This window comes from Sorghum bicolor, chromosome 3, assembly GCF_000003195.3.
Source record: "Sorghum bicolor cultivar BTx623 chromosome 3, Sorghum_bicolor_NCBIv3, whole genome shotgun sequence".
Taxonomy (NCBI): domain Eukaryota; kingdom Viridiplantae; phylum Streptophyta; class Magnoliopsida; order Poales; family Poaceae; genus Sorghum; species Sorghum bicolor.
The window spans coordinates 68,617,563-68,637,449 of NC_012872.2; the positions used below are offsets into that span (position 1 = coordinate 68,617,563).

Sequence of the window (19,887 nt, forward strand, 5' to 3'; positions counted from 1 at the left end):
ATAAATCTATGCGCCGCGGCAGGAGGTGATGGGTGCCGGCCATGTGCTCGTGCATCGTTTGATGCTTGATTCTGAGCAGAGATCTTTCCACAGATATATTTTTTGATTGAAAGTTACCATTTTCCTTTGCAGGGCATGCAGCTCGTGTGGCAACTGACACGACTGACACAAGCAACGGACTGTAGAGACTAGAGGTCGTAAAGCACGTATACAGATCTAGGCCTTGTTTAGTTTTAAAAAAAGTTTACAAAAAAATCTGATTTCTTGTCGTATCGAATCTTTCGACGCATGTATGAAGCATTAACTATAGATAAAAATAATAATTAATTGCATAAATTGTTTGTAATTTACGAGACGAATCTTTTGAGCCTAGTTAGTCTATGATTGGACAATATTTAACAAATACAAAAGAAAATATTATAGTGTCTATTTTGCAAAACAAAAAATTGAAACTAAACAAGAATCTATACAAACCTGCCGTTTCCAGTAAGGCCTTGTTTAGTTTCTAAAATTTTTTGAAAAAACGATAATGTAACATTTTTATTTTTATTTGATAAACATTGTCCAATCAGGAAGTAACTAGGTTTAAAAGATTTGTCTCGCGATTTACAGATAAATTGTGTAATTAATTTTTATTTTCATCTATATTTAATGCTCCATACATGTGACGCAAGATTCGATATGACGGAGAATCTTGAATTTTTTTTTTGTTTTTAGGTGAACTAAGGTCTTGTTTAGTTCCAAAAAATACCCAAAAAATTTTCCGTCATATTGAATCTTGCGGCACCAGACGCTTGTAAACTAAACAAGGCCTAAAAGAATATACACCTTTTTTTAGAGTGAACTGTGTTTGAATCAGATTGATGTGTCTTATTTTTGTCAAAATCAACTCCTATGACCCAGCGAGGCGAAGAACATATGCTCACATCAGGCGCTTGTCTAGGCGTACTCGGGTAATAACAGACTCGCGCTTGTCTATTAGAAAAAAGATGGTTCATGATTAATCGATGTAATTATATTGAGTTTGGCAGTTGTATTAACAAGATGACTGATGTAAACATGCTGCAGCTGCCGATAATCAGCATCAGCAGAGAGACTAAAGAACCTGCCTTCCCTAGCAAATCATGTAGGTCTTTGATTTCCGGCGCCTAAAAATGAATTGACCTGTGTGGATAAACCTCCCAAGGCCGTGAACAAAAGGTGGCAGTCTAGCCGTGGCGGAGCCAGGGGGGCTGGGATGGCCCCCCCAACGCGTGTCAATAAATTTTTTTATTAGTATATATTTAAAATTTTTATTTATATTAATAGAGAAATATAACAATTTTTGTTATATATACTTATTAATATCTTCGAGATAATAGAATCGTATTCCCTCCATTCTAAATTATAAGTAATTTCAATAACTTTGAAGAGTCAAAGCATCCTAATTTGATCAAATTTATATAATAAGATAATAATATTTAGTATTAATTATATTTTCAATACTATTCTTTCTATATTTTTAGTCAAACTTAAGATACTTTGACTCTTCAAGATTCTTTGAATGATTTATAATTTGGGATGGAGAAAGTACAAAACATAACTAGATAATACTATGAAATACCTTAGAAAAACTGAGACGCGGATCTTAAGATTTACAAAATCATCTCAAACATCTTCTGTTAAGAGTTTATCGCCTACCACCAAAAGAATAACACATTTGATCCTAAATACATATAGAAAATACGAGCACTTGTGTCAAGTTGATGAATTGAATTAGACGGTCACCAATTGTGCTCAGTTTTGACGAATTAATTTTTTTGGTTGGCCTCCCTTATGTATAATTCCTGGCTCCGGCACTGCAGTCTAGGAAGTAGTACTTCCGCGAAATCCAAACACCTGCTTAGTTGTAATGTTTTTAATAAAATAATTAATAAATATTATTCAATTATGAACTAAGTTTAAAAATTTCGTCTCGCAAATTACAGCAAACTGTACAATTATATATATATATATATAATTTTTTATTTATATTTAATGTTCTATGTATATGTCGTAAGATTCGATGTGACGGAAAATCTTGAAAAAATTTGCAAAATCTTTGGGAAGTAAACAAGGTCAGCAATCGGTGATTCGGGTGTCTCGTCCTGACATGCTCTGTTTTTCTTTTACCCCTGGTGACGGGTGTCCTGGACATCTCGTGCTCCCACTTGAGCCGGCTGACGGCCGTGTCCAAGCCGAAACACTCCCGCTCGGGAGCTTTTTAACTCTATGTCATTATGAAAGATTGACCAAACTAAAAAGCCACTAAAAAGTTGTTTCGCACCGCTGTGCCTAACTTCATCTTCGGCTATACCTGTGTGTTTGTCACACCCCAAATTTTTGAGTTTGGGTTGTGCATAGAAAACACTAAACAAATATAAAATGAATTTAATATTTGGATAAAATTTATCAAGTTTAGTTTGAGTTAGTGAAAATTAAGTTATAGGAAAATGCCAATTTTCAAACTGTTCTGAATTAAACTGATGGACTTTTGTTGATGTGATGTGATGCTTGCTTGTTGTATGACTTTGTGTGATTAGTGAGTAAAACTTTCAAAATGCATTGAGTAGGTCGTTGGTCTATCTCCGGTGTATCTTTGTCATTTTTTTATCAAGTTCCGACATTCTCAATCTTAATCTTTTTATTTGGAGTTTTATAAGATCCCCAAATTCTGCTCCAAATCATTCCTTTGAGTTCATCTTCCATCAACCGATCTATTAAAATTTCTCGGGAATTTTTCCATCTTTTCCTGGAATCCTTTCTTGCTTTTCTGTGAGCATAATCTAATTTTTAGATGCTCCTAGATATCTTTTCATAAGCTCTAAATACTTTATTTGGTTTCCCATATTCCATAATATCTCCGAGATTTTTCCCTGAATTTTTGGAGCCTTCAGAGTATTTTTCGGCACATAAAAATTTATTCTGGACTTTTGTGAAATTATGTTAATCTCATGATTAATTAATTCCGAAAATAATAAAATATAATCCTCTTCCAACTTGGCTTTTAACCTAGCACATATAAATACATGCCTACGTTTCTCTCTTTGATATATCTGAGCCGCCGCCAAAATTCTCCTGTCCCCGGCGCATCTGCCCTTCGTTCCTGTGACATTGAAAAGTCGACGCCGAGCAAAGTATGGAGAAATCGATTGAGTGCCTTGAGCAAGTCACGTGCTGTCGTTCTTTGCTGGAGAGGTGAGGCTTGTCTAGTTCCAAGTGATCTTGTATTGTTGTTCGATCCTGTATTCCTGCCTTCGTGTTCTATCGTTGCCGAACATGAAGCTTGCTGCAGCAACACAATCTCGCTCTCTCCGTGTCGTCCTCTCGCAAATTCTCTGATCCATGGTGTTTCCATAGCGGAGCTTGCGTGATGTTGCAACCTCATCGCAGGCATAACCGATCCTCCGAGCTTAGTGTTGTAGAGCCGCTCCAGCGTCTGGCCATCCATGCCGTGTGTGTTCTGCTCCGCTCTGAATCTTGCAGGGGTAAGTCGTCAGTTCTTCACCGTGGGTGTACTTCTTTGCCCTTGGAATTGAAACTAATATAAACATCTTCTCCTTGGCTGCTTAATACTAGCTTATGCTGGCCACCACCCCTCTTGATGTTTGACGAGCAGCTTGTTTGGAAATTGTTGTCGCTAGCTTTCAGGTGAGAAGCATATCTTCCTGTCCGCTATTTTATTGATCAAATATTGTGCTGATGTCATGCCTTGTCATTCATACATCATAAATCATTATTCTCTATTTATTCCTCAATCATGAAATTATATCTTTCATATATATCGTGGATCTGCTCAGGATGCCTTGAATCTCCGTATAGTTAAATATGATGAACATTGTCATTTTCATCATAACTTAATCGTTTTAGCCACACTTCAATATATTCTTTGTGCGTCGCGTCTGAATCAATATACCCTAATGTATGGCAACGATAGTTAACTTGCTTCATGTCTTCTATATGTCTTCTATATATAGCTAAATATTAAATTAATATTAAATTAATTCATATCTATGTAACCAATTTTATAGTTAAAAGCAATGAAAGTAAACATCGTATTTTTATAAATAAATATTAATTTGATTAATATTAACTTATATATTTCTAATTATATAATTAATTTAAATACGCTACATATAATAGACTCATAAATAAGCTCTCATATAGTATGTTGCTTAAACTTGTGCGGTGTACTGTTCTTAGTTATTTTTGTTTGTTGCTTGTATGTTTGTCTATGTGTGGTGTTTGCTACGAGTAGACAAGAACTGTTCGTGGACGCGGAAGATTAGAAGATGATGACCAAAAGCTGATGGTGTGAGAATTGAGCAAGTGTTTAAGGCAAGTATAACTTGGGATTATCCTTGCTACCTATTCCCTTATAATTACACATATATATCATATGCATGCTATCACCTTGTCGACTTAGCAAAATCATAGATGATTGTTACCTGTATTCCTTGCTACCTACTTGATAAGCATTTGCTGTAGATGTGCTAGTGCTTGATTTAATCCATGATCTTGTAAGATGATTAATAGCTATGCAATGAACATAAAAGAATGACAGATAACTGTATGAGATCTTGTCTGTACGTGATCACCCGGGATAACAGTACAACCATGAGGGCTATTATGGCTCTGGCTTTAGCTCAGTATGAAGACCTTTTCTAGCTTGTTAGAGGTTACCCGAAAGGGCGGAGGGGCTGAACCGACACGGGTATAGTGCGAGCCCCTGTCCCTATGTGTATAGGCTGCGCGTCATTGTGCCATTCGGAAGGGGGGTATCTATATCTGCTCGCAAAGGAAACCTTGCGGCCCTAACATGTTAGACGAACTTTTGAAAGGCTTCATAGTGATCCCTGCCGACCTTCCTTGGTAGTGGGTTAAGAGGTCGACGGGCCTCGGGCGAAAGGGTAAATCATGACTCATGGGTAAAGATGTACAACCTCTGCAGAGTGTAAAACTGGTATACTAGCCGAGCTCACGGTCAGGAGCGGCCTTGGGGACATCTACATTAAGATGATGAGCTTGTTATGTTATTATGTTCATTTGATTATCGTTTATGCTATGAGATTAATTATGCTTACACTTGATCATGGGATTAATGGATTATTTATGTTACCTTGACAATTGCTATTTAATTATGAATATGCTATCCACTATTAAAAGCTAATTGCAGTGAAACCAGTGTCAGCTAGTTGAGCCTCATGAACCCCTGGTTATACTTGTTGAGTACGATATGTGCTCACTCTTGCTATTTCCCACCACTCCAGTCCACTAGAAAGAGTTGATTAGAAGGATGGAGTCATGAAGGATGTTCTCAGGATACAAGAAGTGCTAGGCATATGTTACCCCAGTCAACCGTCCCTGTGCAGATTGAGCCGGAAGATTAGTTACCTTTCCGCGATACTCTGATGTAAGTGTTAATTATAAGTATATATGTTTTCGCTATATAACATTGTTTCTGATATTATTGCTTCTGTTGTTGTATGTGTGGACTTTCTGGGCACACATATGAATAGCTTGGTTTTGTTCTTTAAAACCGGGTGTGACAGAGTGGTATCAGAGCAGTGTTGACTGTAGGACATATGCCTAGATAGCACTGGTCGATTTCTAAACAATACTTTACTATAAAACTATTTTTATATCCCTTGACTCTTTGATTTTGATTATTTCTCGATCCTTGTCTTGTTGTATCCCCTCCTTGCTAGCTTCCTTTGAGCTATTACTGCCGACTCATTTGGTTTTTTCTTTATGTAATTTTACTAAAAGTTTTCTGATCCTACCTCATTCAAAAATACGATAGCCTTTTATCATCTCTCATTTGCCCTTTAGGATGACCACCATTGTTGAAGAAACACGTGTAGTATCGATGTGTGTTGTGTGCTTGGTTTGTTTATGTGTTGCTTGTGTGTCGTCTCTGTTCTTGTGTTTTGAAGGAGGCCCACAAGGTATCATCTGGAGAAGTAACTCAATCTTGTTAAGTGGGGTAGCATCCGCTATCGTCATCTAAGTATCTCAAGTTTCAAGACATGAAGACCTAATGATCAATCTTATCCTTCCTATATATCTCTTTCTTGTCTATCAAGCTTTATCTTTTCCATCATCAATCTTCATTTTCTTATGCTCCTTTGTCAGTCTTTGCCTCTTGATCATTTACCGTACAATATAACAACATAAAGGTCAACTTCACCTTTCCAATGCACTTTTGTTTCATCGGTTTGTGTGTTTCTTGAGAACCGATCTTTGATATCACAGTCAACTTTTGCTAATCCTTAATTCCTAAAGCATATCTTGTCAAAAGTCTCAAAACAACCTTGATGATCTACTTTATCATGATCTATAGTCTCTCCGAATCTCGGGACGAGATTCCTGTTAAGTGGGGTAGATTGTCACACCCCAAATTTTTGAGTTTGGGTTGTGCATAGAAAACACTAAACAAATATAAAATGAATTTAATATTTGGATAAAATTTATCAAGTTTAGTTTGAGTTAGTGAAAATTAAGTTATAGGAAAATGCCAATTTTCAAACTGTTCTGAATTAAACTGATGGACTTTTGTTGATGTGATGTGATGCTTGCTTGTTGTATGACTTTGTGTGATTAGTGAGTAAAACTTTCAAAATGCATTGAGTAGGTCGTTGGTCTATCTCCGGTGTATCTTTGTCATTTTTTTATCAAGTTCCGACATTCTCAATCTTAATCTTTTTATTTGGAGTTTTATAAGATCCCCAAATTCTGCTCCAAATCATTCCTTTGAGTTCATCTTCCATCAACCGATCTATTAAAATTTCTCGGGAATTTTTCCATCTTTTCCTGGAATCCTTTCTTGCTTTTCTGTGAGCATAATCTAATTTTTAGATGCTCCTAGATATCTTTTCATAAGCTCTAAATACTTTATTTGGTTTCCCATATTCCATAATATCTCCGAGATTTTTCCCTGAATTTTTGGAGCCTTCAGAGTATTTTTCGGCACATAAAAATTTATTCTGGACTTTTGTGAAATTATGTTAATCTCATGATTAATTAATTCCGAAAATAATAAAATATAATCCTCTTCCAACTTGGCTTTTAACCTAGCACATATAAATACATGCCTACGTTTCTCTCTTTGATATATCTGAGCCGCCGCCAAAATTCTCCTGTCCCCGGCGCATCTGCCCTTCGTTCCTGTGACATTGAAAAGTCGACGCCGAGCAAAGTATGGAGAAATCGATTGAGTGCCTTGAGCAAGTCACGTGCTGTCGTTCTTTGCTGGAGAGGTGAGGCTTGTCTAGTTCCAAGTGATCTTGTATTGTTGTTCGATCCTGTATTCCTGCCTTCGTGTTCTATCGTTGCCGAACATGAAGCTTGCTGCAGCAACACAATCTCGCTCTCTCCGTGTCGTCCTCTCGCAAATTCTCTGATCCATGGTGTTTCCATAGCGGAGCTTGCGTGATGTTGCAACCTCATCGCAGGCATAACCGATCCTCCGAGCTTAGTGTTGTAGAGCCGCTCCAGCGTCTGGCCATCCATGCCGTGTGTGTTCTGCTCCGCTCTGAATCTTGCAGGGGTAAGTCGTCAGTTCTTCACCGTGGGTGTACTTCTTTGCCCTTGGAATTGAAACTAATATAAACATCTTCTCCTTGGCTGCTTAATACTAGCTTATGCTGGCCACCACCCCTCTTGATGTTTGACGAGCAGCTTGTTTGGAAATTGTTGTCGCTAGCTTTCAGGTGAGAAGCATATCTTCCTGTCCGCTATTTTATTGATCAAATATTGTGCTGATGTCATGCCTTGTCATTCATACATCATAAATCATTATTCTCTATTTATTCCTCAATCATGAAATTATATCTTTCATATATATCGTGGATCTGCTCAGGATGCCTTGAATCTCCGTATAGTTAAATATGATGAACATTGTCATTTTCATCATAACTTAATCGTTTTAGCCACACTTCAATATATTCTTTGTGCGTCGCGTCTGAATCAATATACCCTAATGTATGGCAACGATAGTTAACTTGCTTCATGTCTTCTATATGTCTTCTATATATAGCTAAATATTAAATTAATATTAAATTAATTCATATCTATGTAACCAATTTTATAGTTAAAAGCAATGAAAGTAAACATCGTATTTTTATAAATAAATATTAATTTGATTAATATTAACTTATATATTTCTAATTATATAATTAATTTAAATACGCTACATATAATAGACTCATAAATAAGCTCTCATATAGTATGTTGCTTAAACTTGTGCGGTGTACTGTTCTTAGTTATTTTTGTTTGTTGCTTGTATGTTTGTCTATGTGTGGTGTTTGCTACGAGTAGACAAGAACTGTTCGTGGACGCGGAAGATTAGAAGATGATGACCAAAAGCTGATGGTGTGAGAATTGAGCAAGTGTTTAAGGCAAGTATAACTTGGGATTATCCTTGCTACCTATTCCCTTATAATTACACATATATATCATATGCATGCTATCACCTTGTCGACTTAGCAAAATCATAGATGATTGTTACCTGTATTCCTTGCTACCTACTTGATAAGCATTTGCTGTAGATGTGCTAGTGCTTGATTTAATCCATGATCTTGTAAGATGATTAATAGCTATGCAATGAACATAAAAGAATGACAGATAACTGTATGAGATCTTGTCTGTACGTGATCACCCGGGATAACAGTACAACCATGAGGGCTATTATGGCTCTGGCTTTAGCTCAGTATGAAGACCTTTTCTAGCTTGTTAGAGGTTACCCGAAAGGGCGGAGGGGCTGAACCGACACGGGTATAGTGCGAGCCCCTGTCCCTATGTGTATAGGCTGCGCGTCATTGTGCCATTCGGAAGGGGGGTATCTATATCTGCTCGCAAAGGAAACCTTGCGGCCCTAACATGTTAGACGAACTTTTGAAAGGCTTCATAGTGATCCCTGCCGACCTTCCTTGGTAGTGGGTTAAGAGGTCGACGGGCCTCGGGCGAAAGGGTAAATCATGACTCATGGGTAAAGATGTACAACCTCTGCAGAGTGTAAAACTGGTATACTAGCCGAGCTCACGGTCAGGAGCGGCCTTGGGGACATCTACATTAAGATGATGAGCTTGTTATGTTATTATGTTCATTTGATTATCGTTTATGCTATGAGATTAATTATGCTTACACTTGATCATGGGATTAATGGATTATTTATGTTACCTTGACAATTGCTATTTAATTATGAATATGCTATCCACTATTAAAAGCTAATTGCAGTGAAACCAGTGTCAGCTAGTTGAGCCTCATGAACCCCTGGTTATACTTGTTGAGTACGATATGTGCTCACTCTTGCTATTTCCCACCACTCCAGTCCACTAGAAAGAGTTGATTAGAAGGATGGAGTCATGAAGGATGTTCTCAGGATACAAGAAGTGCTAGGCATATGTTACCCCAGTCAACCGTCCCTGTGCAGATTGAGCCGGAAGATTAGTTACCTTTCCGCGATACTCTGATGTAAGTGTTAATTATAAGTATATATGTTTTCGCTATATAACATTGTTTCTGATATTATTGCTTCTGTTGTTGTATGTGTGGACTTTCTGGGCACACATATGAATAGCTTGGTTTTGTTCTTTAAAACCGGGTGTGACAGTGTTATTCCGTCCATTTTGAAGCCTAACGGCAGTTAAGTAGCCTGGCAATAGACTTGAATGCCCCTAGGCCATTTGGTCTCAACAATAAATTTTTTTTTTATCTCAAGTGCCACTGACTGCCAATTTTGAAGCCAATGGCTAATGCTAACAATAGAGGACTAAGAGCAGACACCGCATGACACGACACATTATTTTGCAGCAGCTCGTTGACAGATGAAAAGCCATGTTGTTGTTTAGGCCCTATTTAGTTCCCTGCCTAAATTTTTTTTATCCATCCTATCGAATCTTTAGACACATGCATGAAACATTAAATGTAAATAAAAAATAAACTAATTACACAGTTTGGTTAAGAATCGCGAGAAGAATCTTTTAAACCTAATTAGTCCATGATTAGCTTTAAGTGCTACAGTAACCGATATGTACTAATGATAGATTAATTATACTTAATAGATTTGTCTTGTAGTTTCTTGTTTTTTTATTAGTTTCTAAAAACCTCTCCCGACATCCTTCCGACACATCCGATGTGACATCCAAAAAAGTTTCCATCTCCAATGTAAGCAGGGCCTTAGGCCGGTCCAGTACCTGTATCTCCCTCGCCTGCTAGTAGTAGTAATCAGCAGCATGGATTTGATGTCACTAAGTGAGCACGGAGCTCTTGGTGGCCTCGAGCGCCGCCATGTAGAGAGCGTGCGCGGGCACCGTGCCGGTGAGCGACGCGCCGAACACGCGGTAGAGCCCACGGAGGCCGTCTCGTCGGAGGACGGAGGTGGCCGTCACCATGGCCGCCTGCGGCGGCGGCGCCACCTGCAGGTGCGTCTTTACCACCACGGCCGGGTACTGTGCTGCGGACACGCCCGAGAAGAGCGCGGCACCCAAGACAAAGAACCGCGACTTGTCGAGCATCTCCTAGTTTATCTCGGCCAGCAGACGCCGGATCTCCTCCGCCGCGCCGCTCTCCTCCATGTCCACAGCGCCGAAGCTCATAGTTTCCTCCGGTACTGCTTCCTTCCAATTACTAGCCGCAGATACCAGCCAGCAACTCCCGCCTAGCAGAACCCAAACGTTTCTTTATGTCAGCTGCCTAGGTGGTTTTAGAAACTTGGTTTGGGAACATCTTCCCCGTCACCAGCAAACAGAAAAAACAACCCCAACTTGCTCCGTATGAGGTGTGTGCTTTGGGCTGATAAACTTTAATCCCTCTTAAATGGTTTAGTCATATTCCTATTTAGTCACTCCAGAGTTGCTAGAGAAGACTATTATCCATTTAGTTTCATTTAATTATAGTGTTTAGTTAAAAAAATAACTAAATACGACTAGATTTAGAAGGTCATAGCTGAAGCAAACATCCCCTAACAATTCTCAAGAAGAAAGACTCAAAAAAAAGTTTTCAAGAAGAATGCACATAGGGATAGGGATACGGGAGTCATGCGCCCGCTAAGCATGGAAATAGAGACTTACGTGCCAGTAATGTGCCGTTCTTATTTTTATTTTATTTTTTTCTGTTTCTGAAATGTTGTGGTGGAGACTGCAGACGACGCGCAGCACCGTTTGTCTGCCTGTGGGCTCCGGCCTCCGGGAGCTAGCCCTTCACTGCTCCACTCAGTGGGTCCCGCTTACGGGGCCCACGTATTGTACGTGCAGAACCGGTTGGGTTTGGGTCAGCAGCTTTGTCCGATTTTGTGGTTGTGTGTACTGTGGCTTCAATAGTAGCTTCAACAAACCCTTGCTCCTCTATCTCCCATGATTGGAAGGGCAAAAATGACATTGTGCTACATAAGATCCACGTGTTAGACCCTTTAAACGAAAGAAATGAGACGGAATGAGGACGGAATGGTACACGGGTACAGTCAAAGATAAAGTTAAGCACAGCGATACGAAACAACTTTTTAGTAACTTTCTCGTTTGGTGAATCTTTTATAATGGCATACACGCTCCCCCCGGCCGGTCGCAACTCGTAACTTCCAAGTCCGTATTGTCCCGTTACCGTGTGCCCACTTGCTAGCTACGCAGCCCATAGCGGAGGGCGCGCAAACAGGGGAAGAAAAAAAAAACACAAAAACCACAGGCGCCGAAGGCCGAACAGGATCGAACCGAGCGCCCAAAAAGGTTTCGAAATTCCGGTGGAAAAGAGCGACAAGAGCTCCAGAGCCCTAGCCATGGCCGGAGAGGCGGGAAGAGACCCCCGAGCGTGGCTAGCCGTCAACGAGACGGCGGCGGCCTTCCTCTCCCGTTCACTCTCCTCGTGGCCCCCCATCACGCTCCCGCCGCCACTGCACCGCGCGCCTCTCCGCCCGGGCAACGTCGTCGAGATCGCTGGCCCGTCCAACTCTGGCAAGTCCCACCTCCTCCTCATGGTAAGCAACTCCACACCGCTTGTACTCCTTTGGTCCAAAATATGATGCAAATGGGGCCAACCTGGTGGCGCGCTCGCAATATTGCTGGAAGTGTCTCCAGTAATGGTCGCCAAAAGTATCGTCATAAATGAGAGAAACATACAAGCTATAGCATGTGTAACTGAGTGCATAACGCAATGTTGGTTAAGTTCTATATTTATAACTGGAAATCTGCAGGACTTTTAGGAATGTTGGCAACTTTGATAGCCTACAATAGTTTCTGACGCCGGTGATGCATACCTTATATCTTTAAAACAAGGGGACACAGTTGTTCCATCCTCTTGGCGCTTGCTCACTTGCAATGCTTTCATATTGGAAATGAAGAAAACCACTTTGCATTTTAATGCTGAGTTTCTTTAGATGAAGATTATTCAAATGAGAGACTCCTATTTGGAAAAGCAAAAGACCAGGACTAATGTCAGGGGCCTGGCCGGCGGCGTGGCATTGGGGTGGCGGCGGCGTGCGGCTAGGGCAGGGGCAGGGGCAGGGACGGCGGCAAGAGAGAGAGAGAGAGAGGGAGGAGAAAGAGCTTTCGTCTGTCTATTACTTGATTGATGCGGTTACATGCCCCTTATTATTTATAGTCCCTATTGGATTTGGCTCACAAGCAAAACGAGGAGATCCTTATCGAACACGGATTCTCCTTTTCATCAACCAATCTCTTATCTTTCTATCTTAATCAACTATTCCTAAAATAACTAGGACTTGATATGGCACCGGTAGACGACGCAGAAGGAAACGGTGGCGGCAGCTGCGTCGCCCCCTCCTTGGGCGCGTGTCCTGCCCTAGGGCAGGCCGCCAGGCCCCCTAACGGAGGCATCAAGGGCGACGATGCCCCCCTTGGGGGCCTCTTCTGGCCCACTCTCACCGTTGATGACTGCGGCCCGCACTGGGCGTATGACCACTAATTTGTCATTAAAATTCCATCCTTGTTCTAATAAAATGGAACAGCTAAAGTAGACTAAGTCTATTATCTCAGGCTGCAGTGCAGTGCATATTACCAAAGGAGTGGGAGGGAATCTACTTTGGGGGTCTGGGGAGGGCTGTCATGTACTTGGACTTGGATTGCCGATTTGATGTGCTACGGCTGGCTCAAATTCTGAGGAATCGTATTGCAGAGGGCTGCCGTAAGTTCCACTTACATACTCAATTTTGTATTTTTAACTTGCACTGTTGCATATTGAAGAGCCTGGGCTTAATGTAAACCTTTTTTATGCTCTATAATTTCATCAATCTGCATTGCATATCTTCATAGAGCCCCTTTCACATTTGACAGGTTCAGCGCACCTTAGAAATGGAGACCCTGAACCTGAAAATAATGGCACTAAAGATGAGTTTCAGTGTTCTCTTGAAAACACACTGTTTTCTGATTGTATGCAGCGCTTCTTGTATGCCCGATGTTGCAACAGTCCTGAATTCATAGCTGCTTTGAAGGTAAGTTCTCTGTGTTTATGTCCTATTTCTCAGGAAGTCACTACCTGGTTGGCATGCTCATAAATTCCTCACTTGCTTGAGCTGGTGTAAAAAAAAAAGAAATTTATAGCAAGTGGTCTATCTTAAATTGCTACTGCTGACCTATAGAACCATTGGAAAGAAAAAGAACCGACTGGATTATTTGTGGTTAGTAATCTGGGAAAAAAAGTTTCTGTTGTTAGCAAGGCAAGAATACATAATTACTTATTTCTATTGGCCACACATGAAATTTTCTGTTTGTGTTTTTGGAAAAGATGATATTTGCTACTCCCTCCATCCCATATTATAAGTCATTCCAAGAATCTTGGAGAGTCAAAGCATTTCAAGTTTGACCAAATTTATATAATAACATAATAACATTTATGATACCATCTAAGTATCATTAGGTTCTTCATTAGTTATATTTTCATAGCAATATCTATTTGATGTCATAAACCTTTCTATTTTTTTCTATAATGTTGGTTAAACTTGAGATGCTTTGACTCTCTAAGATGGAATGACTTATAAATTGGGACGAAGGGAGTAACAGCCAACTATGCTGTATCTGTATGTTACACATTTGACATCAAACATATCTCACTTAGTCACTTCTGAAATCACTCGTGAGTTTTTTCCTTTCATTACTCTTGTCAAACAAAATTGGATTTTAATAGGTCCGAATGTGAGAAGTGTCAATAACACTGGCTTTCTAGAACTGATTTCGTGCTCACCACTTATGCACAAGATCATAATACTACTGTGCTTTAGAGTCCAAGCTCTGCCCAAACAAGTACATACTATAGTATCAAGTCTCAAATACTACTATAAATAGGCAATTAATAGGGGCATTGGTGGAAAATGAAACCTGACATTTTATTTTCTCTGATTTCATTACTTTAGACTGTACAGTCTCAATCAAGGAGGGAAGTGTCCGGTGCTGGTATATATTTTGTTATGATAGACAGGTATTTTGCTATATATTTTATCTGAATTTAAGATTATTAGGTTAGACTTGTTACACCTTTTGCTCTAACTGGTCCTATTGTAGTTATTGGCTTACTGCTGTTCCAGAGAAAATGACAAGTTATTTATATTTAACCTTTCTTTTTTTACTAAGGCAGATAACTTTTGATTTTCATCCCATATCTATGGCTATCCTTTTGTTGAACCCTACCCCTTTTTACAGCATTGGTGCGTTCTACTGGATAGATCGTGGTTCTCAACCTGCCCGAGAGAATAAAGGGTGATTTGAAGAAACACTAATACTTACCATAACTGCTTGATTTTTCCGTATGCTAGATTCAATGCAGCAACTGTCGATTTGGCATAGTTTTGTTATCATTTCATCTATTGTGTTAAAGTCAATGTTGTCATGTGGATGATCAAAAGAAGGTTTTATCTCTACTTTGTTCGAAGAAACTTCCTTGCAATATATGGGTGTAGAAGACCATTGCGGAAAAGTGAGAGTAGTTTGGCCAGGAAATTTAGCCACTCTGATACTGTCTGCATATAAAAACAATGTAACTGTTAATGTTATTGTTAGATTATCCCATTGGTCTTAGTGCTAGTATCCCCTTGGTATTTGTGTTAGTCATTTACTGCTAATTACTTAGCCATGCGCCACCCTATGTGGCTGTGTGAACAGGCCCCTTGGGCCTCTATATAATGTAACCCCTTGTATAATCTTCTAATTAATCTAGAACCAACCGGCTTATGCCGTCCTTCATGGTATCACACGCGTGATCGATCGGGCCTGTGCCCCTTCTTCCGCTCACCTCCTCTGCTTCCGCACCCCTCTCTTCGACGCCCGCGCCCGTCTCCCTGACCACGCGCGCGCGCCCCCATCCTTGGCGCTCATCTCGCTCCCATGGCCGCCGGCTCTGCCTCGGGCGCCTCTGCCGCCACTCCTGTTGACACTTGTGCTAAAGTATCTGCTGCTGCCGGCCCACCAGTGGCTGATCCTACAGATTACCGCAGCCTAGTGGGGGCTCTTCAGTACTTAACCTTCACTCGACCTGACATTGCCTACGCTGTCCAGCAAGTATGCCTGTACATGCACGACCCCCGGGAAGCACATTTCATTGCTGCCAAGCGAATCCTTCGCTACCTCAAGGGCACACTTGATCATGGCCTTCTCATTCCTCGGACATCCCCCTCACAATTGATAGTCTACACTGATGCGGATTGGGCTGGCTGCCCGGACACTCGCCGCTCCACCTCCGGTTATGCCGTCTTCCTGGGTGGCAGCCTTGTGTCTTGGTCCTCCAAACGGCAGCCTACTGTTTCCCGGTCCAGTGCTGAGGCTGAATACAGGGCTGTTGCAAATGGTGTCGCTGAGGCTTCCTGGTTACGGCAGCTTCTCCAGGAACTTGGTCATCCCCTCACCTCCGCCTGCCTCGTCTATTGCGACAATGTCAGCGCAGTCTACCTCTCCACCAACCCTGTTCAACACCAACGCACCAAGCACGTGGAGATTGACCTTCATTTCGTCCGTGAACGTGTTGCCATTGGCGCTGTTCGTGTACTTCATGTCCCAACAACTTCACAGTTTGCTGACGTCTTCACCAAGGGCTTGCCTACCTCTGTCTTCCAAGACTTTCGCTCCAGTCTGAATGTCCGCTGCTGCGACGTTCCGACTGCGGGGGGGTGTTAGATTATCCCATTGGTCTTAGTGCTAGTATCCCCTTGGTATTTGTGTTAGTCATTTACTGCTAATTACTTAGCCATGCGCCACCCTATGTGGCTGTGTGAACAGGCCCCTTGGGCCTCTATATAATGTAACCCCTTGTATAATCTTCTAATTAATCTAGAACCAACCGGCTTATGCCGTCCTTCAGTTATAGACATGCTAACAGGTAGCAATGACACCAGATTATATATTTTTTAACTGAATCAGTTCAGTTCCACAGTTCCTTTTTAGCTGAAATGCTTATATCAGTATTTTATCTCTGTAATTTTGGGCCAATTAGAATTATTGGTGCAGGAGAACACTGCAAAGCATTACTGAAAGTGTTGTCCACGAGTTACGCAAGCTTTTGCAACTTCAACCTGCATTGGTTTTGGTCACAAAGGCACCCATTTATGGTGAAGGCACTACAACAGCAAATGACTTCAATCGGTAATCAATATTGTAGCCTCACTTTTCTCTAAACAACTGTACTTTGCAAATTTGTGTTTTGTGATGCCATGCAACTGTAGGATGTCAGAGCTATATATCAGTCTTAACTCTTCATGTTTGTAACTATATTTGTTCTAATTAGTGCTGGCTATGTTTTCAGTTCAAACAATATATCATTTGGGAAACATTTATTCTTTGTTCATAAAAGAAAACACTGAGATTATATTTTCTATTTGAACCTACCTTTGAGTGTTCATGCATCAGGTTTCGGCACGGAGTGGGCTACTTTGCTTGAATATGATGGGAGGTGAATCATATTGCAATTTTGTAGTATATAAAATGAACCATTAGATCCTTATTGTTGTTGAACATTTGAATAACATTTGCCTCCAGGATAGCTTGTTTAATTTTCAAAATATATAGTTTGGGCACCCTACCTGAAAGTGTTTGGTATCTTGTATGGTATTTAGGGTTTCTTCAAAATACATGCTGGGGGATTCAACTGGTTTGGGATATTCAAGACAGGGGGAAGAAAAAACTGTCTCTAATCGGGAATATATGCCATCAATATGGCAGGTCTGATAAATTGACGCTGAGGTTCAATCTTTATTGACGAGTACTCATGTATACAATGTCAATTTCCCTCTTCTTTAATGTATTGGAATAATCATGACCGTGCAGGATAATTTTTTTCTAAAATTGTTTTTTTGCAGTCCTTCATTACACACAGGATAAACCTTCAAGGTATAGGTTGATGAATATATTATATTATAAGTTACTTATAGTTTACTCTCTTGGTCACTAGAGTCTTATTAATTTTATTTTACAGTAGAAGAAGCAGAAGTTCCCTCTGTGCTGGAAAGTGAGGTGCTTCCTATGCATACTTCTGAGTGGGTGCAACCTTGCCTCAAAATGAAGGAGAAGTTTTCTATTATGGATGTAAGATTTTGGTACTCATATTCCTTTGGCCTTCTGGAAACACAACAGTTTACTAATACGATTTGAACTTTTTTGAATGGTACCGTATTTGTGTTAATTGAGAATATTCCTTTTCAATGACCAGGATGGTGTTAGCCTTATCCAGTGAATTACAATCTGGCATCCTGTGATGAACATTTCGGTACCTCACTGAATTGTTGTGATCTGATAAAAAAAGCAGTACGCCCACGACACGCCTACAGGATATTATGTGGCAGTATCTCTATCTTGGTTCTCTGGCATCGCGCACACACACAGCACAGAAGCATAGAACCTGTAATAGCTGAGTGATGTACTATTTTAAAATATCCAATAGTACCCAAAAAAACAGAAACCATTCTCTCATTCAAGAATTCTTAACATGGTGGAGCTGAGTAATCTCTACTGATGTAAGTCTCCTAGTTTTAAATATTTTCCATTTGTGCGTGTGTAAATTCACTGCAATGTGTGAGGCGTGGGTGAGTTGTTTTTTTTTGTACGGGGTCGATCCCCTTTCCTTGTTTCCTTCCTAATAGAATAATACATGGCTTTTGTGTTCGAGAAAAAAATATTTTTCATTTGGTGGCAATTTCAAATTGTTCAGCTTTTATGCCTACCTTTCAGTGTGCTTATATTTCTATTTTGAGGTTTTTGATAGGCCAGGCTTTGCACATCAGCTTGGCATATTGTTGTTTTGCACACATGTGCAGTGTTATGAGCCAGATGCTCTAAATCATGTTTTCATGATACTTGAAGATTATTAAACAGTCAACAATTTATTTACACATGTATTTACTTCCAGTTTTCATCAGTGTGTTTGTTTCTATATGTTCATCTTGTTTTCTCGTACAAGTTTTACCATCACCATGACTTTATATTTAGGTAGTTGCAATATACCTAAATATGACCCTGAGGCTCAAAAATAAACTCACATGACATCATTGCAAATTCACATAGTACTATAGTAGTAGAAGAAATGGAGAATGACACATTAATAAAACATGAATGTGACGATTAAGTAAAATGATGAGGTAACTTTTTTTCTTGGCTTTGGTGTTTGGCATTACATAGTGGTTTCTGGCACTATAATCTACTATAATGTATTAATGTTCCTTGGAAAAGAGAGCCATTTTATTTATACAATCATTTGTCTGGTCTATTTGCTGCTTTGTATCAATGTCATACAAGGGTTTGTTTATTCCAAGATCCAAGTGCATGAGAATATGAGATTCCCATTTCTGTTGAAGTGTAGATCATAGGAAGTGCACGAGATGCATAACAAGTCATCAGAAGCAGAATAGAAGGCATAGGCTGCACAGGCACTAACGCATCAGGTATGATCTTGATTGGGAAGGTGTAAATTAGGAAATGCCATCCAGTAAGTCATGTGACAACCCAACATGTAGCAATCTTGGTGATACACCTGTGCGAGTTGCTTCCTCTGCTCAGAGTGATTTTAAGGGTTAATGAATGTTGGAGCTCATCTCACCGCCAGAAACAAGAAAGCGTTTCACTGAGGCCGTAGACTGATTGGATATATATAGCATAAATAGTTCAATTTACACGTTGATTTATGCAAGGCAGCTGATTGGTTGGTTGTTGTGGAAGTGTTCACTATGTTTTTCTAATGATTACTAATTTGTCTTGTTCTGTACGGCGTCATGTACTATGCAATACTTTGTTGTTGGAACATACCATTTTAAGTTGTGAATCTTGTTTGTTTTCTAGACAAAAGTTTGTTTTTCACTTACTGAAGATTTAATTGTTATAGTAGTTGTACTTTATCCTTTTTCGTCAATATCCTTGCAGATTCTTATGTTCCAGCTAGTGTTTTCCGCTCCTTTTTCTAGGAAGAGATGTACTCCTTTTTGGTGATCACAAAGTTACGGTACTTACATTATTGTTATGGTCATTTTCTCAGCCACTCCAGCACTGTATTTTTTCCTCGTCTTTTAGTAATCGCTGTTTATCAATCAGCACGTCGACAATGAAGGCGAGACCAAAGCAATCATCAGCAGTGGTCATTTTCTGCCGGCCTTGCAATTGACGGGTGGGAACTCCCAATACCGATGATGATAGAGCACGTCATTTTCTGCTCTCGGCTTATATGCTCAAGTTGCTGACTTATGATGTTATCGCCTTATTTTAATCATGGTGGTGCTTGGTGCCTGGAAGGCTGGATGATGAGTGAGCATGTCGCAATTTGTTCTGTTTTTGTACATTTCGTAAGTGATCCGTGTTATGTATCAACCCTGTTCAGACTGGTACATTTCGTTATTCATCTTGTTACACAGTGAGAGAGTTCATTTCCCACAAGAACTGGGGAAAATTTCCA

At 40.1% G+C, this 19,887-nt stretch overlaps 1 protein-coding gene across 11 annotated transcripts; it reads left to right on the forward strand.

The window, feature by feature from the left end:
- On the forward strand, positions 11,651–19,887 carry LOC8060990 (DNA repair protein XRCC2 homolog). 11 transcript variants are annotated; one of them, XR_002450643.1, is made up of 12 exons: positions 11,651–11,986; positions 13,005–13,152; positions 13,302–13,459; positions 14,378–14,442; positions 14,664–14,720; positions 16,461–16,595; positions 17,066–17,171; positions 17,309–17,339; positions 17,425–17,534; positions 17,659–18,886; positions 19,362–19,440; positions 19,530–19,887. XR_002450643.1 is itself a non-coding variant. In XM_002456660.2 (10 exons), the coding sequence occupies exons 1-10, from the start codon at positions 11,789–11,791 to the stop codon at positions 17,680–17,682; spliced, it is 1,032 nt and encodes a 343-aa protein (XP_002456705.1). In that variant the 5' UTR covers positions 11,651–11,788; the 3' UTR covers positions 17,683–19,887. The 11 variants fall into 11 exon arrangements, 4 of the variants coding, with proteins under 4 accessions (XP_002456705.1, XP_021310697.1, XP_021310698.1 ...); XR_002450642.1 differs by having other exon boundaries at positions 19,362–19,434; XR_002450641.1 differs by having other exon boundaries at positions 17,659–19,440.

What these genes read in the sequence shown, in the direction of transcription:
- LOC8060990 (XM_002456660.2), top strand. Translation starts at nt 11,789, where the DNA reads ATGGCCGGAGAGGCGGGAAGAGACCCCCGAGCGTGGCTAGCCGTCAAC. An exon ending in AGTCCCACCTCCTCCTCATG is followed by an intron (nt 11,987 to 13,004) that starts GTAAGCAACTCC and finishes CTATTATCTCAG; the next exon opens with GCTGCAGTGCAGTGCATATT. An exon ending in ACACAGGATAAACCTTCAAG is followed by an intron (nt 17,340 to 17,424) that starts GTATAGGTTGAT and finishes TTTATTTTACAG; the next exon opens with TAGAAGAAGCAGAAGTTCCC.